This window comes from Schistocerca piceifrons, chromosome X (genome assembly GCF_021461385.2).
Source record: "Schistocerca piceifrons isolate TAMUIC-IGC-003096 chromosome X, iqSchPice1.1, whole genome shotgun sequence".
Classification (NCBI taxonomy): domain Eukaryota; kingdom Metazoa; phylum Arthropoda; class Insecta; order Orthoptera; family Acrididae; genus Schistocerca; species Schistocerca piceifrons.
The window spans coordinates 591,779,446-591,803,684 of NC_060149.1; the positions used below are offsets into that span (position 1 = coordinate 591,779,446).

At 43.5% G+C, this 24,239-nt stretch overlaps 1 protein-coding gene across 2 annotated transcripts in view; it reads left to right on the forward strand.

Moving 5' to 3' along the window:
* Nucleotides 1-2,997: 2,997 nt before the first annotated feature.
* The window catches only part of LOC124723009 (proton myo-inositol cotransporter-like), a 542,759-nt gene continuing 521,517 nt past the window's right edge, over nt 2,998-24,239 (forward strand). For both annotated transcript variants that reach the window (XR_007006479.1, XM_047248185.1), the window contains exon 1: nt 2,998-3,220. Coding sequence is in view for 1 of the 2 variants with exons in the window: in XM_047248185.1 (XP_047104141.1) it covers nt 3,051-3,220 (170 nt within the window). In the remaining variant the exon portion in view is untranslated. The remainder of the gene's footprint in view (nt 3,221-24,239) is intronic.

The window sequence follows — 24,239 nt, forward strand, 5'->3', positions numbered from 1 at the left end:
ATTCCATTCAGTTTTGCTTATCATCATAATAACGATGACAGTTAAGTGAACCTCAGAAAGAGTCTGCCAGGAGAAGAGTTTTTAACTTGGATTATAAAATCAGTAGTCTCTCTAATTTATTACGGAAGCCTGCATCGTAATGTACACTTCTCTGGCGGCAGAGTATTTCAATGACAGTAGGCCCATGTGCAAAGTGTCAGGCTCATTTTCCGAGTACGTACATTCAGAACTAACGAAATAAGGAACATATTCTTGTTGCAGCCACTTCCTGAAGAGCATTCGCTTGAGACTTGGTGTACCCGTTCGTGTTCGCACGTAGAGCCGTGGCTTGACCTAATCAATAGCACCGGACGCTGTGCATACCATCCTTCACAATGCCCCTCCACTGTATGTATATATTCGAACAATAAAGCAGCGAGGCAACATCTAAGCACATTAAAAACGAAAAATAACAAGAATCTCCTGATACAAAATATTTAAAAAAAATAGAGGCAACAAGACCACAAGTTATGTATGGACATCTGTTTTATATTTTTTAAAGAGAATTATGAACAACTGCATTATATTCCGACAAAACAATTTTTCGTGTAGAGAAACCAAATACGTCATACCTAAACATTTGACCCTTCTAACATGATGAAATACACAATAAATACGTCGGCAACATTGTAGCACATAACATGTTTGGCTAGTTTCTTTGTCAAATGGTTCAAATGGCTCTGTGCACTATGCGATTTAACTTCTGAGGTCATCAGTCGCCTAACCTAAGGACATCACACACATCCATGCCCGAGGCAGGAAGCGAACCTGCGACCGTAGCGGTCGCTCGGCTCCAGACTGTAGCGCCTAGAACCGCACGGCCACTCCGGCCGGCAGTTTCTTTGTCCTCCGTCGTATTGTTTAATTTTTTATTGTTTTATTATATGGCCTGTCTCTTTTACAATGAGTTTGTATTCTCTAATATTGTTACAAGATTTCAAACAAATTTGCAGTGCTCTTTTGGTAGACGTACAAACCAGAGATCCTCCTTCCTTCAAAACTTAATTAAAGCGTGTGGTGAGTAAGGGAACGGGCGTAGCACCATTCCATCTCAGAAATATCCTCCTCATTTTAGATATAACGTTTTCTCTTGTTTACAGAGGCATAATGCAGCAACGAATGATGAGACTTCACAGAAAATACGACCAGATAATAAACTGTCTCAGCATTTGTCAGCCGTTATGCTACGATTTGGTACCCTTCTCGTGAGAAACTGGCCGTCACTCGAAGTTCTGAAAATGTACCCAGAATATTTTCCATTCGGCTGCAAAGACAGAGAGAAAATGGAATTATAAAAAAAAAAAGAAACACTAGTAACGCCAGAGACGTGAATTTGTTTCTCCCAGTGTTTCTGGTAACATGCATCCTGAGGATTTTCAGATGCCCTCTTGGCTGTGAAGAGTATATATCTATTATTTCAAAAGAGAGGAAATATACAGAGCATTATAACGACTACAAATTAGAAGCAGCTGCGGAAGCCACATCTGAAATTTGGAATTAGGAAAGCATTACATTCGTTGGAGCGAGGGACGTTGCTCTCGTGTCGTTCTGCGATTCAAGCGGGGCGTTTTTGCGACAGTCAGTTCCGATAAGGTTAAACAGCTTATAAAGTACTAAAAAAGTAGTACTAAAGTAGTAAGAAAAACAGGTACGGTACTTCATGACGTCGTCTCATTACTGATTGACAGTTTAGTGCGACAAGCGGGAACATCCAATGAAATAAACCAACTCTCAGAGGGATATTAAAGATACCGCAAAAAATTGTTGGCAAAATAGTAGCCGTCGCTTTAGTTGTATAGAAGCCATAACGAAATGTTATATAGTGATTAAACATGTTCTTTCGCGCTGAATGCTAAAGCTAAACAAAGCTAAACCTCAGGTGAAAACGATTCTCCGAATTATTACAGCTTTTATGACTTCACCGCTAGGAATGAAACACGGGAATAAAATTTAATACTACCTGAATAGAAAAATAATTTTTCTGCAGATTTTTAACTTATTGATGTTAGGAAGAACTCCGCTTACAGCTGGTAAAATTATGTTTATTAAAACACGGCCGGTTTCGTGGCTTTAAGTCGCATCATATGGTGAACAACGTTAAAAGATCATAGGCATACCCATCACTCCTAGTCAAAATTTACTATTCAGAGAATATCGTCAATACTATGGTGAACGAAAGGTAAAGTAGAAGTTCCCCATTCTTTAAAATTTGCTTGCATCGGTATGACAGCAGGGCAAACTCAAAGAGAGAGAGAGCTTTAATAAACAACAATTTTACCAACTGTAAGCGGAGTTCTTCCTAACATCATGTCTTTCAACAGCTGCGGTTGCCCGGAATATAAAATTAAAATAATAGTTAGTTTACAAAACTATTTTTAACTTACGATCGTTAACTATTAAAAACAAGGCGAATTGATGATCCCGGTTTCCACATACAGTTTCTTTGTCATTATTATTTAATAAAAAAACATTATTCATTTAACAGAATGTATAGAGTTGTTCAGTTGTGTCAGAGAATAAAGATTTTTAACGTTTCAATAAATAGAGTGATAATACTTAATGTTCTGATGATGCGGATTTATTACCAGCGTACGATTACCGTTCTTGTAGCGGAGAAATAGTTTCTTTGTTTCACTGTATTCCCGCAACAGTCTCATTTACGTTTGGTATCAGGTAGTACATCAGAGTGTGGTTGTGCCAAAGTGCTAAAATATGCGGATGCCAACTTGAGGGCAATCTATACCCGTGGAACTCATCGGAAAATCACTTGCGTTCAAGATCTCGAATGTACTAGCAGGTTACAGAGTTCGTCCGCTAGATGGCAGATCTGGTCGTAAGCCTTGCAGTGAGGCGATGCTATCGATAGTTGCGGCCCCGCGCCTCGACTCCATAATCGATACATCTCGCTATTTGTATACCCACGCGGCACAGGGGCGCTAGTCAATTGGTTGTTAGCAAGCGCGTAGTGCGGTTGCGGACTGAAACTCGGGCACTGTCACATTCATAACAGAATGTCGGGTTACGAGGCATCAACAAACGTGGCCAACAATGGCGACTTTTTGGAGGTTAACTCGGAGCGTTCTTCAAAATACATTTACGTTTTGACGTTTCTAAGCGCAATTGGAGGGTTCCTTTTTGGCTATGACACGGGTGTGGTGTCTGGTGCTATGTTGCTCATAAGGTAAGTTCATTCTCCCAGTAAACTAGTTTTTTCGATTTCTTGTTAAAATTAGTGTTCCGCAGCAATGGCATGACATGCTTCCTGCATTGTACCCATATTCTCGTGTGGCTTCTGCTTTGAGTCAGAGGTGTGTGTGCTGTAACCGGCTTTTTATAAATAACCGAAAATTTTCTGAAAGTTCGAAGTTGTTCTATTATATTTTGTTTTACAAGTGTTCATAGAGTGTTGTTATATTGCAGAAAGTTTCAGTTTTAACAGAAAATAGATGTCTTGAGATTAAATCCTAGAATGAAATTCCTAGGTCAGTTAATCTTTAATATACTGTAGCCAGTGTAAAATTGCTTGGAATTTACACATTTACTGGCGTAAAGTTAACTAAGGTGATGATATTCAAATGTAATCGCGTAGACTGTTAAATTTCGTAACGGTGCGCTGTGGAAGCTACTAGAAATGCGGCCACCCCCACGTTGCTATGGTGAAAGTAAATTCCACGACGTGCAACATCATTCAGGGTTTGCTCACCAAAAAAATTATTGTAGTTTTAGGGAAGGCTCTCTCCTGGCATGTAACAAACATTGAAAATTAATTTATACTGCCTTCAAGTTTAGAATACACTCCTGCCGATTGGTGCCAGTGAAAGAGCTGTTGGTGGAAGCAGCACGTGTTTATTCGTGAAGCTTTGTGACTGTTGTCTAATAGATTCACATTTTCGTCCTCTAAGTGTGACTTATATTGTTGTTGGACGGAACATCCTTACAATGAAAGATCGCCGGTGTCAGCTTTTTGTTTTTCCCGCTCCGGTGAAGATCTTTGAACGGAAAATTCCCACGACCGTAGTGGTGTGGGTATGAGCAGTGAGCGACTCTTTCTACATTGTCTCCGCTTCTTTAAATGCTTTTTTTTGTTTTTTTTTTTGCTTAAGTTTGTAAATCGACCTGCGTGGGATTGCCATTAGTAAACTGGAACATTTTCTTTTTTCTCTCCCTCTTTGCAACATACGCTCAGGGTAAGCGATTCAAATGTTGCATATTTAATTTTGCGCGTAAATCCGTCAACAAAATACCGCTTTCCAAAATATCTTGCTGTTTATCTTTCAGTTGTCGCCAGCAACACTAGAGAAGTATAAAAGATGAGAAGTAAACAGAACGTTTCTCGCTCTTTCTTTTATTGGTGTGTATCAGTGCAAAATATTAACTCATTTTAGTGCGACAAGCATTAGAAACCAGTTTATGTTCGCTCCCACCCACTTCGGTTTTTTTAAGGCGGTGGTCGTTCACATACTGTACAATTGTTTTAGGTTCTACGCAAACATGCTTTGTTGACACTAGGTCCGGCGTTACTGCTAATAGATCACCGTACCTCTATTGATACTGAAAGATGATGTGAATAGTGCAATTAAATGTTTTCACATGCATTCACGAGTTGAGACAGGGACTTAACAAGAGCTAAGTAAAAGCGACGTTATTAGGTGGTTGCTCGCAACTTGTCTTGCTGACGCTAGGTCTGGCGCGTTTTCCCTTCTGCAACTTCGATGTGACATTGTATACTGGTCGCTGGGCTGGTCAGTTCAGAAACGGTATCGTGTAGTTTGTTTGATAACACTGCTGTTTACGTGAAAGCAGTACTACTGTCAAGAGCGTGTTTAGAATCTAAGCTGTGGAGGTTGGGAGACGAAGTGGGCGGGGCTCAGCTCCTTGGTTTCGGAGTGAATGACAAGGCCTAATGTGGTGCAGGGAACCTGATGTTATTCAAAACGGCTTCCAGTCATCTCATAATGGATAAATACAGGCCCTGTATGTATTTCAAGGTAATTTTATATCATTATTCCTGCAAAGTAGTGGCGTGTTCATGTAACAATGATGGAGGTGGATAGCTATCGCGCACTCTTTTCTGGAAAGTAGACGACGAAGGCTCACTATTACGATCTGGTGAATGTGGTGACCAGGGGAGAGGCGACGATTAATCTTCGTGCTCACAAAACCAGTCCTTGACGATGGGAGTTGTTAGCGGTGGCTCTGTCGTCTTAAAAAACAGCATGGCCATTGCGGAACAACTGTTGTACAAGGGGATTGACCTGATCCGCCAAAATGGGTGGTGCGATTCCGCAGAGTAACCTTGGAGCGCATGGAATACCACGATTTGGCATCCCAGATCATCGCCGAAACCCCGCCATGGAATGAACTTTCTTCCATAGTCCAGGTTTTACGGCTCCAGCACCACGTTTTTGCTGATATGAGCATTTGCATCACTGATGAGTGATATTGGTGTTTCATCTAGTCCTGCAATTCCCTGCTTATGGAGCTCCCTTCGTTTTGGTTCGGCCCTGACAGTGTTCGCGCGTCCGTCATTCAGTTCCGCAGCTGTCGTCCTATTTTTCGTCGTAATACTCTTCAGTGACCGCCTGTCACGATCACTCAACTTAGACTTTCGTGCCCATATTTCGTGATATTTTTCCGCTTTCCCAGTATGCGGTATAAATCTTCTATATGATGCCACTAGAAATACTAAACACTTCGGTTGTCTTAGCTACGGAAGCTCACGCCGTACGAGGACCAACATTTTGCCCACGTTTGAATTCACGTAGCTCCGCCATAATACTCACAACTACCGAGAACACTGTTGTGACCACGACTGACACTTGTAACGTATTGAGGACATGGCACAGGTGCTGTGCGTGGTCAGATAAAACAGTGCAGTCTGTGGGATTGGCTAGCATCTGCAATTATGTTCAGGCATGCGTTTCTCGTGGTGTTTGCATATTTTTGTTAAACTCCTGTCCTTCATTTATTCTGAAGTGTTGCCCAAACTCAATATTTCTTACGAAAATTCACTCATTGTTTCCGCCTGGTTCTCAATTGTTTAGCAGACAGCGAGAGCGTTAAGTGACAAGAAAATTGATAAATTTTTGCCGGTAGATATTACCATGTGCTACTTCACCGACTCTTCTCCGAGAACACTGTAGTGACTTCCAGGCTTCAGTGGCTGATACCAGTTCTGGAGAGTAACCATAGAGGATCCGCGCAAAAACTGTAGGTTTCAAATCAGTGTTGGTCCATGTTGCGTAATTCGCGGAAAGAGCACCCTCAATAAAATGACAGGCTTACATACAAAACAGTTACTTCCGGCAGTACACATTATATCCTGAGACTGTTCTCTGCTTTTTTTTAAACCTCCACTCAGCTTTTTTAAGTATTTGAGTTGTCCGGATTAGCTTCAAGTTGTATTGTGTATTCAGTTCTTACTTGTAGTTATGAGCAGAAGGTATATTCTAGCACCATAACTTGTCCATTTTTGCTTCGTAATCGTACTTGTAATAATGAAAATTTTCGTGATGCATAGCGCAGACCATATCTCCTAAATCTACGTACATACATACACCGCGAGCAACTGTACGGTGCGTTCCGTAGGGTACCTTGTACCACTACTAGCCATTTCCTTTCCTGTTCCATTCGTAGGTAGAGCGAGGGAAAAACGACTGTCTATATGCTTTCGTATAGCCGTAATTTCTCGTATCTTATCCCCGTGGCCCTTAAACTAAATGTATGTTGGCTGCAGTAGGATCTTCCTGCAGTCGGCATTAAATGCCGTTTCTCTAAATTTTTTTCAGTAGTGTTCCTCGGAAAGAGCGTCACCTTCCCTCCAGGGATTCCCATTTGAGTTCCCGAAACATCTCCGTAACACTCGCGTGTTGTTCGAACGTACCGATCATAAATCTAGCAGCTCGTCTGTGCATTGCGTCGATGTCTTCCTCTAATCCGACCTGGTTCGGATCCCAAATACTCCAGCAGTACTAAAGAATAGGTCGCACTGCGGTCCTATATGCGGTCTCCTTTACAGACGAACCACACTTTCCTAGAATTTTCCCAAGAAACTGAAGTCGACCATTCGCCTTCCCTACCCAGTCCTCACATATTCATTCCGTTTTATATCGTTTTGCAACTTTTCGTCCAGATAATTAAACGACATGACTGTGTCAAGCAATATACTACTAATGCTGTATCCGATCATTATTGGTTTGTTTTTCATACTCACCCGCATTAACTTACGTTTTCCCACATTTAGAGCTAGCTGCCATTTATCACACTTACTAGAAATTTTATCTGAGTTATATTGTATCTTCCTACAGTCACTCCGACAACTTGCCGTGCACCAAAGCATCATCAGCAAACAACCGCAGACTGCTTTTTACTATATCAGCCAGATCATTTATGTATATAGAAAATAATAGCGGTGTTATCACACGTCCCTGCAGCACTTCTGACGATTCCCTTGTCTTTGAATAATCGCCATCGAAGTAAACGTACTGAGTTCTGTTACTTAAGAAATCTTAGAGCCACTCACATATCTGGGAACTTATTCCGTGTGCTCATACCTTCGTTAACAATCTGCATATCGAAACTTGCTGTAGAATTCCTACCAATGTGACATTTGTTACATTTCGCTTTCATGGTGTTGCACTTCTAACGGATAGCAGTGTAGGAACAAACATCGAAGCTCTTCTCTGAACTATCTGATTTTCACGGGCAACATTCTGTGCAGCTGCTAAGTTTGTTTTGCGATACACTCGATTTTCAGACGCACATCGAGCCTCATTTCTGCCTCCTTTTCTCATATTGTTTGCCTGGTTAACTCATGGAACTTGAACTCAAAAGGACCGTGGTTCCAATTTCCGTTCAGCTGTTCGATTTGATTGTGTGTAGCTTGCCTAAGCGCAGGATGATGTAGCCAAGACACGCCACCTAAAATTTGTCGAAAATCTTTAAATATGTCCTGGTGTGGTTTTCGATAGTTTATAGCGGAAAATGTGGCGAATTATCAGACTACGTCGGAAAAGGCCTAAAGTATCGAATTTTTTTTCTTGACCATTATTTCTCAGCATAACCTACCCTGGAACACCCTTACAAGCTTTTCTGGCTGTTTCTGACCTACCCGTATATTTCATCCGTGGCAGTGGAAAGAGACTCCGGAGACCAATTCGACGACACAACGTGTGTGGAACTTTATCAAATAGTAACAAAATAACAGTTCCACAAGCCACTGTCACGCACTCCGAAGGCAAGAGCGCAAAAACGTCTGCCTTACTGCACCATATGTACGCAAACAAGGTACTCTAGTACCGTTCGTAAGTTTGTTGTTACGAGTGTCATTTCAAGTACTCAAAATGTTGGCCTTGAGCAGTGATATATGTTATAAAGTGATTCTGGCAATACTGCACGTTGAATTTCACCTTGACTTTACGCATGTCATGTCCGTACTCTACAGTTCGTGTCATGAGTCGTCGGTGTTTCCTTGTAGACCTCTTCCTTCAGTTTTCCCCACAGATAAAAGTCCAGAAGTATTAAATCAGGGGACCGTGCAAGCCTTTCGTGTTTCACGAACGTCCCATACAACGAGGTCCAAATGTTCTGCTAGGTCTGCGATTCTGTGCAGAAGGAGCGGGACATCCGTTATGTTAGTACCACATGGATTACAATATCGTCTGCCAAATCTTCCAGTATGATCGGTGGCATATCTTGCAGGAACTGTAGATACTTGATTGTTTACACTCATCAAAATTGGAAACAGTGATGAGACTGTAAATTTCCAGGACCACACGTTGACAGATCATGGTCGAGACTTATACAGTTTTCCTAGGCAGCGCGGATTTTCAACGAAATCTTGCATGGAAACGCCGCATCACTTTCTATTATTCGTAGACACAGTTCAAAGAACTGTAAAAGATTTTCAAAGTCTGTCATGAAGCTGTTGATGAAGCGAAAATTGTAAGGCAAGAAATGGTGATTGTATATTCCCACTAGTAAAATGTTAGTAGCCTTTCTCTCATCAGTTGCTGATACTTTTTGTTTGCGCATTTTATTCTTCAAAATGGTTCAAATGGCTCCGAGCACTATGGGACTTAACATCTGAGGTCATCAGTCCCCTAGAACTCAGAAATACTTAAACCTAACCAACCTAAGGACATTACACACATCCATGCCCGAGGCAGGATTCGAACCTGCGACGTAGCGGTTGCGCGGTTCGACTGAAGCGCCTAGAACCGCTCGGCCACATTGGCTGGTTTTTATTCTTCACACTTGTTTCTTGAAGTATTGCATAAGGTTAGCAAAGACAGGCCATGATAGCCTGGCACCATTTGAATACACTTCAGTAAACATCTGCATCACTACTGTAGCTGTTTAACATTTGTCACAAACGATAACTAACCACTTTTCAGACTGTCTTACACGTCGGAATGTCTGAATAGCATTACGAGCAGGATTTTTGATCGCTACAGCAGCAGAGCGCAGACTGATGGCCTTCACACGCGTAGGTACAAACAATTTAATCGCAATCCGTCGATTTTTTTCTCTTTGTATGTGGTCGTTGGTTAGTAAAACTTCATATGTTTATTTAATTAATGTTTAACTGTTCTGCGCAATGCGTGTTGAAGTGACTGCTCCTGTCAGGTTAAAACTGTGCGCCTGACCGACATTCGAACCCAAACTTTTGCGTTTTCCGGGCAATGCGCATCCAGTCACCCTTCATCAACCAACTCATAGTTCCAGCAAGACACGCAGTAAAGCCTCTGGCGTTTGGATGTGAGTGAGGTAGCGCAGTGTTTAGCGTACTGGAACACAGTCCAACCATCCAGATTTAAGTTTTCCGTGGTTTCCCTAGATCGCTTAAGGCGAACACCGCAATGGTTCATTTTGTAAAGGATGAGGCTTATATCCTTGCCGTAGTCCAACTTGGGTGGCTTTTTCGTTGTCTTGGCGTTAAACCCTAATCTTATTTCGTTATTGTGGGGTATGAAATGCAGAAAAGAAAGCTTTGAGCCACGCTGAGGTGCGTGCAGCAATCTTTACTCAGTAGTATTTCCGCAACTTTGTATGAATTTCTCACTACTGCGACATCGTGATGATAAAGGAGTCAGTGAGTACGCCTTTTCCGCTCCCTCACCTTCAAAAAGTTCAATCCTTATATTGGCTTATAATTGCTCCACGTCGTTCGGCTTCGGAGGAAGAGTTATTGTCTTCTAAAGGGACGTAATTCACGCGGAAAGTTTACTTTACCTGGGCTGCATGGCTGGGATTTTAAAACAATTATTCCAGAAAAACGAATCCTATGCGTTAATTATTGGGCCACTTTGTTAAGATTCTCGAGGGCGAAGGGCGGAGAAAAACAATGAACGGAAGCTACTGGTAGACGTTACTTTTTTCACCCACGTTTGTCCCCATTTCATAAAATAATTTGTAGTTGGCAAACATCGCCACTTCACGCGTTTATCAGATATGGACAGGACGTGAGATACTTTGTTGCCCAAATTTATGGTCTTGCTGGGAGCCTAATTTTAGGGTGTGCCTGAGTATTAGTTGAAAAAACGTGACTAGCTCGACAACACTTGGCTAAAGTTATAAAGTTCAGCTGAATGTAGGTTTCAGTAGTCATACAGAAGCGCAGATGCTTGCACAGGACAGACTATCATGGGCAGCTGAATGGCCCTAGATTTAGGGAAAAAACGCAACAACTTCGTGATTTACTGGGTTAGGCGTGCTCGCTAAGTCTGTAATTAGAGAGTTAGGGGCTGCCGTTGCTGAAGAGTGCTTCACTCTCCTGGTCCAGTGAATCATTCAAAATGCAGCTGACCTTCTGTCGTAATGAAAATTAAAGTGAGATAAGAACCGTGTGCTGAACATGTGTCGAACCCAGCCTTTGTCTTTCATTAAAAATATTCATACCAGCAGAGCAAAAACGAAAAAACTGTGGCAGTGATGTGCGCTGCAGGACGACACGCAGGAAGTATTAAAGTAAAACTTGGCCAAGAGGCCACTGAAGAGGGGCACGCACAGTGCTATCCCAGAAGATAAATATAGTGCGCAGTCACTTTTTTAAAATCCCTTCAATTTCAATCCATTGCGACGCAGTAAAATTTAGCTCCAAGGTGCGTACTGCACCTATCTATAACAGTGCAAACGTTTAGAGCCTTGTGATGTCACCCCTGGCTCTTTGACGCTTCAAACAGAAAGGTGTCAACACAACTGAGGATAAGGTCAGAGCTCAAAACTTTATTTGGGTGTAAAGTGAATGAATGATGTCACATCGGCACCAAATTACGTCACAAGTCTGCCCAACACCAAAGTGTAAGTTTCGTACGATGGGAAGGTCATCACACCACCTCTTACCACATTTCGCCCATTCTTTTGACGCCTCTGCAACGGAAGTCAGAATCACGACGCCCGGCGTTGAATTCGCGCGGATTTCTTGTGGGTGGCAAAGGAAAACATTTCAGACGTACAGCTGCTCAAAACTGACACGAAAACACCTCAGGAGGTGGCACAAAAGGCATCAATAAATCCACACCTTCTTTTGGGGCTTCCGTTTACAACACATTTCACGATCGAAAACTACAGTTTGCAGTGCGATACGCAACAACAGAACGACATTCCTGACACCCTTCGACACTGCTGACACCCTCCGGACGATACAGCCCTTCTCTAAGGACATAGCAAGGCTGCAACTCCATTGAACCTGATCCGACTCTTGGAGTGTGGTGCGACCACAATTTTTCCCTGGTATACAGGGTGGAGGCACTAGTTACCTTCAAGAACATCCGACGAAATTGGAACGTGGTTCAAGTAACGAAGAGTGTTTCCTTCTTCAGCCCTCATGTGGTGTGACCACTGTGGGGTTGGGGAGGGTTGAGACGTTGACACGTGCGTGAATAAAACGGCAAAGGATTCATGTAAAACGCCCCAGTTCGACAACCGCCTCAGTAATCCCACACACCTTTGTTGAGCACTTTAAAATGATTTGTACAGAGACAGAAACAACTCTTGACCGAACCCCAGGCAACACCTCGACAACCTTCAGCTGAGTGGCACTATGCTAGTACCTAGCATGTGCTTGTGGGCATGGGAATCTGGGTGATATCGCAAGGGGTTACCTGGCTGCGGGAAATCGGTCAATAGCTGTCTCTGTCTTTGTACAGGTACAGTTTTAAAATGCTCAACAAAGATGAGTGGGTGGCACGGAGGGTGTTGCTGAACCGGGTGGTTTCAGAGGGACCGTTTGCGGTCTTATTGACCCACGTGTCAATGTCGCTGCCCCAATGATCACGCCACAGGAGGGCTGAAAAAGCGTAAACACTATTCGCCCTTGCGGTCACTTTCAAATTTTATCGAAGGGTTTCTAACGGTCCCTAGTGGTTCCACTCTGTACACCAGAGCAAAAATTGCAGTCGCACTGCGCTCAAAAGGGGTGCGATCGCGTTCAATGAGATTGCAGCGGTGCGATGTGTTTAGAGAAAGGTTGAATCGTCCGAAGGCTGTAAGCAGTGACAAAGGTTATCAAGAATGTCGTTTTGTTGCACGTCACAGCGCAAGCTGTCGTTTCCGGCTGCAAAATGTGTTGAATGAATGCCCAAGGAAGGGATGGTTTCATTGACCTCTTTACGCCACCCCTTGATGCTTTTTCTTGTCGATTTTGAGCGGCGGTCTGTCTGAAATCTTTACCTCTGCTATTCATAAGAAAATCGCATGATTCCAGGGTAAGAAAGGAATTGATGATCTTCCCATCGTGTGATAAGGCCACAGTGGCGTTGGGTACAATTGTGGTGAAATTCGATATAAACGTGACATCATTAACCCACCTTACATGCCGCATGAACTTCGGAACTCTGGCTTTTTTTCACAAGTGTCGACACCTCGCTGTTCTATGTGTCTTAGAGACCGAGCGTGACGTTGCAGGGCGCCACACTTCTGACCATTACAGAGGAAGGTTGTGGGCACCTTTCAGCCAAATTTCAAACTTACGCGTCACAATGGGGGGAGGGGGGGGATGTCGAGGTTTCAAACAGTGATCCTTTCATTTTTTTGCACAATGTAGTGTAGCGTGCACTGCACTGTCTTAAGAGATACGCAGATGAGATGGACTAAGAAAGCAGCCAGCCTGAGTGGATTTTGGGCTGTTCCCCACACTCGTTTTGGGCGAATATCCTTAGGCCCTTTGCTGCCATTTCTTCTCTACACTCAGTGCGTTTTGATGTCCAGAAGTAGTCTATCCTGATGTCTTAATGGTTGCCGGTCACACTAGCTTTGCTTATTTTTATGCGGGATGTACTGGATTCTACTCCTCGCTGGATGAGTGCAGTATTTTCACTGCAGAATTAGTAGCCATCTTTAATGCTCTTGAGCATATTTGTTCCTGCACCAGTAAGTCTTTCCACATTTGTAGCTACTCTTCAAGTAGTTTGCAAGCTCTTGACCAGTGTTAACCTCGCCATCCCTTGGTTCTAACTATCCAGAATGCTCTTTGTGCCCTCAATGTCAATGGTTAGTGGTCTTTGTCAGAACTCCAGGTCCCAGAACTGCTCTCATTAATGAACGGTCACAACGCCCATATAGTACTAGGGACAGAAAGTGGGCTGAAACCAGACGTAAACAGTAATGAAATCCTAAACTCAGACTGGAATGTATACCACAGAGACAGGCTGGGCAGTGAAGGGGGAGGCGTGTTTATAGCGATAAGAAGTGCAATAGTATCGAAGGAAATTGACGGAGATCCGAAATGTGAAATGATTTGGGTGAAGGTCACGGTTAAAGCAGGCCCAGACATGGTAATTTGATGTCTCTATAGGCCCCCTGGCTCAGCAGCTGTTTTGGCAGAGCACCTGAAGGATAATTTGGAAAATATTTCGAGTAGATTTCCCCACCATGTTATAGTTCTGGGTGGAGATTTTAATTTGCCGGATATAGACTGGGATACTCAAACGTTCATAACGGGTGGCAGGGACAAAGAATCCAGTGAAATTTTTTTAAGTGCTTTATCTGAAAACTACCTTGAGCAGTTAAACAGAGAACCGACACGTGGCGATAACATATTAGACCTTCTGGTGACAAACAGACCCGGACTATTTGAAACAGTTAACGCAGAACAGGGAATCAGCGATCATAAAGCGGTTACGGCATCGATGATTTTAGCTGTAAATAGAAATATTAAAAAAGGTAGGAAGATTCTTCTGTTTAGCAAAAGTGACAAAAAGCAGATTTCAGAGTACCTGATGGCTCAATACAAAAGTTTTGTCTCAAGTACAGATAGTGTTGAGGATCTGTGGACAAAGTTCAAAACCATCGTACAATATGCGTTAGATGAGTATGTGCCAAGCAAGATCGTAAGAGATGGAGAAGAGCCACCGTGGTACAACAACCGAGTTAGAAAACTGCTGCGGAAGCAAAGGGAACTTCACTGCAAACATAAACATAGCCAAAGCCTTGCAGACAAACAAAAATTACGCGAAGCGAAATGTAGTGTGAGGAGGGCTATGCGAAAGGCGTTCAATGAATTCGAAAGTAAAGTTCTATGTACTGACTTGGCAGAAAATCCTAAGAAATTTTGGTCTTCTGTCAAAGCGGTAGGTGGATCAAAACAAAATGTCCAGACACTCTGTGACGAAAATGGTACTGAAACAGAGGATGACAGACTAAAGGCCGAAATACTAAATGTCTTTTTTCCAAAGCTGTTTCACAGAGGAAGACTGCACTGTAGTTCCCTCTCTAGATTGTCGTACAGATGACAAAATGGTAGATATCGAAATAGACGACAGAGGGATAGAGAAACAATTAAAATCGCTCAAAAGAGGAAAGGCCGCTGGACCTGATGGGATACCAGTTCGATTTTACACAGAGTACGCGAAGGAACTTGCCCCCCTTCTTGCAGCGGTGTACCGTAGGTCTCTAGAAGAGCGTAGCGTTCCAAAGGATTGGAAAAGGGCACAGGTCATCCCCGTTTTCAAGAAGGGACGTCGAACAGATGTGCAGAACTATAGACCTATGTCTCTAACGTCGATCAGTTGTAGAATTTTGGAACACGTATTATGTTCGAGTATAGTGACTTTTCTGGAGACTATAAATCTACTCTGTAGGAATCAGCATGGGTTTCGAAAAAGTCCATCGTGTGAAACCCAGCTCGCGCTATTCGTCCACGAGACTCAGAGGGCCATAGACACGGATTCCCAGGTAGATGCCGTGTTTCTTGACTTCCGCAAGGCATTCGATACAGTTCCCCACAGTCGTTTAATGAACAAAGTAAGAGCATATGGACTATCAGACCAATTGTGTGATTGGATTGAAGAGTTCCTAGATAACAGAACGCAGCATGTTATTCTCAGTGGAGAGAAGTCTTCCGAAGTAAGAGTGATTTCAGGTGTGCCGCAGGGGAGTGTCATAGGACCGTTGCTATTCACAATATACATAAATGACCTTGTGGATGACATCGGAAGTTCACTGAGGCTTTTGCGGATGATGCTGTGGTATATCGAGAGGTTGTAACAATGGGAAATTGTACTGAAATGCAGGGGGATCTGCAGCGCATTGACGCATGGTGCAGGGAATGGCAATTGAATCTCAATGTAGACAAGTGTAATGTATTGCGAATACATGGAAAGATAGATCCCTTATCATTTAGCTACAAAATAGCAGGTCAGCAACTGGAAGCAGTTAATTCGATAAATTATCTGGGAGTACGCATTAGGAGTGATTTAAAATGGAATGATCATATATAGTTGATCTTCGGTAAAGCAGATGCTAGACTGAGATTCATTGGAAGAATCCTAAGGAAATGCAATCCGAAAACAAAGGAAGTAGGTTACAGTACGCTTGTTCGCCCACTGCTTGAATACTACTCAGCAGTGTGGGATCCGTACCAGATAGGGTTGATAGAAGAAATAGAGAAGATCAAACGGAGAGCAGCGCGCTTCGTTACAGGATCATTTAGTAATCGCGAAAGCGTTACGGAGATGATAGCTAAACTCCAGTGGAAGACTCAGCAGGAGAGACGCTCAGTAGCTCGGTACGGGCTTTTGTTAAAGTTTCGAGAACATACTTTCACCGAAGAGTCAAGCAATATATTGCTCCCTCCTATGTATATCTCGCGAAGAGATCATTAGGATAAAATCTGAGAGATTAGAGCCCACACAGAAGCATACCGACAATCCTTCTTTCCACGAACAATACGAGACTGGAATAGAAGGGAGAACCGATAGACGTAATCAACGTACCCTCCGCCACACATCGTCAGGTGACTTACGGAGTACGGATGTAGATGTAGATGCTGGGATTGCGGGCAATTAAATCGCCAACTAGCTGGACAAATAGGCTACCGGCAGTCTGGCTCGTGGGATCAGTATTATACCATTAATTTCTAAGGATTTAGAATATGGAAGGGCATACTCTGACTTTGTCGAACAAATTACATGCCATAAAGGAGGCCCTCCATGCAAGCCTCTCACAAGGACTCCGTCATCCTTTGCTGGCTCTGCATCGACCATACTCAGCTGACTCATGGTAATGTCCTCTGTAATGAGGATCTGCCCCATTGTTGTTGTGGTGCCCATTTGATGGTGATCCACATTTTGATGACTGTGCTAACCTAGCCGCCCTGTGGCGGACTCTTAAACTTCCTCTCACTTAACATGGCTTTTTACCACACTCTGAGGGCACCTCATTCTTGTAAGCCCGTTGAGGAGTTTGGCAGAACGCCCTGTTGCCTTCTCTGCTCTGAATGGGCAGCAGCTGTCTGGGCTTGGTGGTCCACCCCAGCCCTTGCCTACCCACTGGTTTGCTCTTTTTCACCATTCATGTTCTGTTTGACTAGGTGTTCTATCGTTGTCTTCCTGTGCTTCTGATACTCTGTCCATGTTGCTAGTCTTTCCTGGGTATTGGTGTGCGGGGTGCCTTTCGTAAGGGGTTGGGGTATGTGCCACTTCACCCTTTCTGCCTTTGGGGGCCTCCAGCTGCTCCCTGATTGAGGCACCCTACGTGCCTCCTTTCTTCCTTTCCCTCCTTTTCTTCTTCTTTGTTCCTTTCTCTAGGCTTTCTTGACTTTCCATAGACTTAGGGGTTTTGCACACTAGGCACTTACTTGGTGTGTAGTTTTGTTGTCTTGTGTGTTCCAGATAGAAAGGACTGATGACCTCGTAGTTTGGTCCCTTTTAATCATTAAACCAACCAACTACTCCATGTTGTGTACAGCACAGCTTAAAGCATTGCTCCCTCTCTTGGAGAAAGAACACCGTGCTGTTTCAGATGTTCTCATTTGAGCTGACTGCAGCATCCTCGATGTAGATCTTTTCAGTGGTACTCTGTATTCCAGCGCTGGAGGATGCCCCCCCCCCCTCTCCTCAGCCCCCCATTCAGGTTGTATTGTCACATGCTCATCACCATGAGGAGCGTTGAAGGTAGCCCCTTCCATTGGAGGTTTACGACGGTCGAGAAGGTTTTCAGTTTACTTGAACGAGAAACACCTGTCATCGATATGCACCTAGGATTGTAATAGGCCTTCATTCGGAGGACATGGACGAAATCTCTGCGTTTTTGTCTTCTCGATGAAGGGTCATGTATATGACGCCCGACAAGCGACAAGGGATAAAATATGGCCCAAAATAGCACTTTACTGACTTTTCTGGTAGTCTCACTTTCGGCACAGCTCTAAAAATCTATACCAAGTCTCACAGGCTCACCTCACTGGCTAGAGTCGTGAGCATCCAGGGTCCATATGTGATCCAGCTACCTTGCTTCTACAGTCCTGGTGTCGAGGTGTTTCACGGTTTCGTCTTAAGTATAGCCTGATTGAATCAGGAACAGTGTATCCATTGCCATATTGGCATCACTGTCATGGAGCAGAAACAATGGCGTGAAGCCTGTAGTGTCTTGCTTCACTGCGTTCTATGCAAACGTCACGATGGGCAGTAACTTATACCACACTCTGTTGGACACCAACGTGCATTGAGAGAAAATTTACAAATACCATACTAAAGCGTTGTGTGAGACCATTCGTCTGTGGGTGAAGGCATTTGCCATCCTGTGTGTGATGTCACAGTTTGAAATTACCTCCAATAACAGCCGTCAACTGGACAACTTTTCCACGATCATAGATGACATGGGGTGTCCATTTTTCAGAAGGTCTTCTTGCAGAAACTTTGCAGTTCTGAAGCTCTGGCAGTCTGAACAGCTTTGGTGACAGAGTAGCGAGGGAGATAGTGGATTCCTATTTGTCGACTTTGGGAACATCACCAAGAGGTAGATTCCAACTTTATGGAAAAGCGCTGCTGCAGGCAGAGTTGACATCAGTTGCCCTGGAAGTAACTGCGACACTGCCTATGTCATTGGCATTCTTTACAGTGGTTCACTTAGTGTCTAACGGACCAGAGTCTTCATGAATGCTAGGTGACCAGTGTTGGTGCGGCGTGGAAATACTTCAGGATAGTTGGCCGTCGATGAGCCGGGATGACTATCAGCCATTCATCTTATAGCATTAATTGTAATTTGTTTGATTGGTTCCTCCTCCTTCAAGGCTTCTGTGTTTTTTTCAGCAGTGATGGATCTTCCCTCTCTTCTGCAGCCATGACATTTATGACTGAGACTTCGTCCACGCAGCTGTGTTCTACCAAAGCAATCCTTGAAAACCAATCAGTGTTCTTGTGTTTGCGTCCACATTTGTATATCACTGTGTTGTATTCCGGAAGCCTCAGTGCCCATCTCGCCAGTCGAAATGTTCAGGGCGTTCACGATGGAAACATACCGGCGTGTTCTTCTGTCCTCCAAATGTCTGTTCTGCTTGGCGTTGGGTATACCTGCGTTGGTCGGATGCTGGGCTGTCGTTTGATAGCGGCAACATAATCCAGAGATTGCAGAGACCATTCTTCTTGGCGCGTTCGACTGGTGGCTGAGGTTGGTACTAAAGATAGATACTTTTCTTCTACATTTTCTATTAACTTCTGACGCATGCGGTCGACATTGGTGTTTTATATCCCTGGTGTATTCGGTGCGACACTAATGCTGCCATAAACTGCTTATCTCTTCTCTTACTACCTAGCATTTGAAAGAGGCGACTTCATTATTGTCTTCCACAACTGACTGTCACTTTTTGGTCCGAGTTGTTGCCGTTGGATTTCCTCGATGCTCTGACATCACTTGACAAATTCTTTGTTGTTGTGTCATCCTTTACCAGAAGAGCTTAATACAAACTTCATGCGACGCCTTACATAAAGTGTGAAATTTTGTCGGCTTGTGTCATAGTCGGATTCAGAATGTGGCATAGGACCAAAACTTTCTGTATGTAAGTCTCTGTTTTCCCCAAGAAGTTTGGCCTTGTTCTTCAGATAAACAGACTTGCTGCTGATTGTCGTTTTCTTCAGTTCCACCTGGAATTTGTCTCAGCTTTAGAACTTCTCTTCGTTTTTTCTCGAGCCACTGTCGTGCTGTGCCGTCTTGACCAACGTCTCCGGTAAATACTGATGGATGCCTGGTGTGCAACTTACTTCCTACTGTTTTGGGAGCCTTGGTTACATTAATACACGGACTTAGGAACGATTTACTGCTTGTTTTCCGGTTTCTGTCCATGTAGACGACAGATTTCACTTTGCCTACTTGGCGCCACTGTATTTAAATGTTTTTAAATACCCGGCGTCTCCACCAAACGACGCCACTTCGTAACCACAATAAAGTCAAAATCCTAAAATAGGATCATCAGTGAAGTATAACACTTAAAGCACGTTTATTACAGGCACAGTGCAGAACTGCTTCGTGGATGGAGTGAGTTGCTATTTATGCAATCACTGAATATTGCAGAATATGCAAACATAAATAATTTCGAGAACATTATAGAAATGATAAATACTAAGTAATAAATATTTATTGATGATCGGTTTTGAACCGGCGATCCACAGCACGCCAGCATGCTCAACTGCAGCAAACTGCGAGAAAGTCAGCCCGCGGAAATATGTAAGAGTTATACGTACTTTGTTAATAAATTTCTTCTAATTTCCTTTGTGGGTGAAAACCTTTGTAAAACAAAAATCACAGCTAGGTTTCAATTTCCTTTGTGATATTCGTTGTTGGCATAATGCAATTGATAAATATTAGTTAGCTTCAAGCAATTCATATTTTCACTGTTGCACTGTGTAGTACGTGCGACGTTTACTGCTCTGTTCTGGAACTGCTTGCCTCGCCGGGTATCTTCGCAAAATGTTTGCGTAAGATAGGCGAGCTTCGTTGCGGAAGGACCGAATCGCAACTTACGCGTCAATGGCTCGTTTCCTTACGAATCTTGCAAGTTGTCCAATGATCGTGACGTCCAGTGCGTTGACGTTTCCGCCCGCTGTGACGAAATAACTTGTGGCCGCTAAATTGTAGGGGCGGACTCTGTGGCTGTTATTGTTTTGTGGCCAATCGGCGGGATGGAGGTTCAAGGCTGTGACAGCCGCGGCGGCGCTGCCCCCACCCTGGCGACGGGAAGTTATCTTGGGATAATCGCACCCTCGTTTAGACATTCGCGTCGCCGTTACATCACGGCGCTTCTCACGCCAGTTGTGGCTCCCCGTCTCTCTTTCTCCCTCCCTGTCTCCTAGCTCCTCGGCGCAGATTTACAGTCTGACCGACTGGCAGATTCTTTGGTCGTTAGGCGTTTTGCGTCCTTACAGGAGGATGAGAGCAATATAACGCGCGATGTTTTCATTAGAATGAAATGACAATCGAAAATCAGTACCGGAGGGGGACTTTACCCCGGGTTTCCTGCCTTGCGCGAACAGTCGCCTTAACCATTAAGCTACTGTATCTGAGCAGGCTTCCATGCCTGACTCACTTACCCTGCTGGCCATAAACCCTCTAGTCCCATCAATATGAAAAGAAATATAATTTTATAATTTTTCATATAATTAACCTTTATTATCACAGTAAGCAGCAAATCCAAGAAGAAATGGATAAAAAATAAAAACTCTATTGTTTCAAGGAGGTGGTTTCACTTTGGAACTAGGACATACGGTTTTCAACCACACATCATTTTATGTGATACATTTGACAGCAAATCTGCACTTTTACTAGATTCAGTTCCACATCTCGAAACTTCCGTGAACTCATAATGCCAAAAACAGTATATATATATATATATATATATATATATATATATATATATATATTAAAACACATGACACAATCTGCTATAGTCAAGTAGCACAACCTCCGCGCCAGCTGTTGCTTTAAACGGTATAAGTGACTGCTACAATGCACTACATTCGTAATAGTATCTCACAGTATCACTGCCTGTCTCTGTCCAGCAATAGCATCTTTGGTTTCATGCTAAAGGCCTTGGTGCTTAATACATTAATAAAAAGGTATTTTCACGCAGAAACCACTTCTATTCAAAGGGTTAAAATTGCAACTTTGGGAGTGACATAAAACAACGAAAATTTTCTTATTGTGCGTATACAGCTTAGTAGGAAGAATATGGGTGATTTTGGGGGTGTACAAGGTACGAAATATAGTACACAGATCAGCCAACTCTGGCAGCAACAACGTGTCTAACCGGACTGGGCATAGAGTTGAACTGTGCTTGGATGACAGATACGCGTACGTCATTTCATGCTGCTTCAACGCTATGCCTGAGTCCATCAATTGTAGTAGCGTTCCAATCTTACGAGAGCCCATGACGGAATGTTTTCAGTGGGTGAGAGATAAAGGGAACGTTTTGGACAGTGCAACATCTGAGGTCAGCAGTCCCCTAGACTTAGAACTACTTAAACCTAACTAACCTAAGGACATCACACACATCCATGCCCGAGGCAGGATTCGAACCTGCGACCGTAGCGGTCGCGCGGTTCCAGACTGTAGCGTCTAGAACCGCTCGGCCACTGCGGCCGGCCCAAATGTAACACCTACACGTTTACTTGAGAATGGCGCTACAACCGAAGCAAGCTTTTAGAAAAGAAGAAACATTGCTAATTAAACTATTACAGCTCATCTGGAATTATTCATTATAAAATGTCACATTAGTTTGTATTCTCGTTTATTCCACATCCATCATGAGAATATATGTGCTACGCCAAACGAAAACGGGGCACGGAGCAACGTCACTGTTACGTGCATACGACCAAAAAGCGCGCCGTTTCTGCATACTTTTTGTCATGGTAGCTTGTATTTATGGGTAATAGCCAGTTGTGAAACTTATCATTTATTTTTGGAACTGTTTCGAAGACAGCTGTAAATTTATTTTAATATTTAACCACCAGTTAGAGGATTCGCTTCGTCCTCGTGTCTTATTTTCTCGTACTGTCGTCACAGACCCGGTAATATGTCGATAGTTTGTGTATTTCAACGTATTTGGTAGATATTCTCTGAATAGAGATTAAATATTTAAATAAATTTACAGAAATCTTCGAAAGAGTTACATACATACACGCTATAGAAATTAGTGTACAAACAGAAGAAAAATCACTGCTAACTTAGCGTTCATTGTACTGATATATAATAACCGTCATGCAAAGCGGTTGCGTATGTCGTGGCAATGCCGCGACTTCTTGGTTATATTTCCCAACTCGCTTACTCGTCCTGTTTTCTACGCTGGTCTAGTCCACTAGTAAGTAATCCACAACAGACTTAAGTGACGAGTTTGCCCTTAAATGGGCAGCGGCGGATACTGGAGAGTCCTTTCGCCGTGCAAATGGAGCTGGCGAGTTCGAAGATGTTACAGGACCTGCTAATGAGTTTACCTGCTATAGGCCGTGTATGTACGGGAGGGGGAGGGGGGGGACAAAAATAAGGAAATATCCAAAACACAACATAATACCATGCTTAATACTGTTCAGTGAACCCGCTGGTATTCAAAACAACTTTTAGTCGTCTCGGAATGGATAAATACCGTTGCTGTAGGGTTTTCAAGGGAATCTTATGTCATTCTTCTTGCAAAATAATGGCAAGTTCAGGTAACTATGATGGACGTGGATAGCGATCACGCACCCGTCTCTCCAAGTTACACCACAAAGGTTCAACAATATTGAGATCGAGTGATCGTGGTGGCCTGGGGAGATACGACAGTTCATCCTTGTGCTCACAAAATCAGTCCTGTACGATGTGAGCTGTATGAACAGGGGCTCTGTCATCTTTGAACCCAGCACCACCGCTGCGAAACAAACATTGTACCATGGGATGGACCTGACCAGCCAAAATGGTCACACAACCCTCGGCAGTGTGACCTTGCACATCCGACGAAATGACTATTTAATTTCTCCATATTTCAGGTTTAATGGGTTCGGCACAACGTTTTCCTGTTCCGGCCGTTTACATCACTGATGTGTGGTTTTGGAAGTCTAGTTTGCCCTGAAATTTCCGGTTTGTGGAGCTCTCTTCGTGTTAGTTTGGTGCTGACAGCGTTTCGAGAGTGCGACATTCAGTTCTGCAATGACTTACAGCTGTCGTAGCCTTATTTTTCTTCAGTCCTCTGCAATTATCGTCAGTCGCGATGACCACTTCCGTCCACGTTATCACTTAGTGGATGATGTTTTTCCTCTTTCCCTGTATTCGGTATAAAACTTCGACACGGTGTCTCCTGGAAATACCAAACACTTCGGATACCTTGGAAACACCAACCACAAGAACACCAACAGTTTGCTCACTTCCGAATTCAATGACCCTCGACATAATGTGCTGACAACTGACCACGAGTGACTCTTACAACGTGCCGTTCGTGGCCGAATAAAACGGCGCAACCTGCAGGCTTGGCTAGCATCTGCATTTATGTTCAAGCGTACATTTCTCGCGGTATCTCCATATTTTTGTGCAGCCCCAGTATACAAGGTATTTCAAAAATATTCATCTGATTTCGCAAAACATTATTCTGCATATAAATGTGAAGATAGAAACGAGGTAAATATTAACTTAACATCGACTGTAAAAGCTACCTTGGCAGCAGTTGTGAGTTGGCCACTCATACGGTTGTCGGTAGTGGTCTACCTGATGCAGCTATCTCCATCGCACGCTCCTTCGTTCATTACGCAGCGGGCGTTCAGTCGAGGAGGTGATTACGCAGTAACAAAGCGTTCTACGTTTTCCGTTTCAACGGGTGCAATTCAGTTAAAACTTTAAGGCGCGATTTTCCTCTAGAGTTCGGCATTGCGCCTCCAACAGCTAAAAACATTCGACGATTTCGCATTGTGCTAGTGGCCTCAAAAGTCACATTAGCCCGCGGTGTGTGTGTGTGTGTGTGTGTGTGT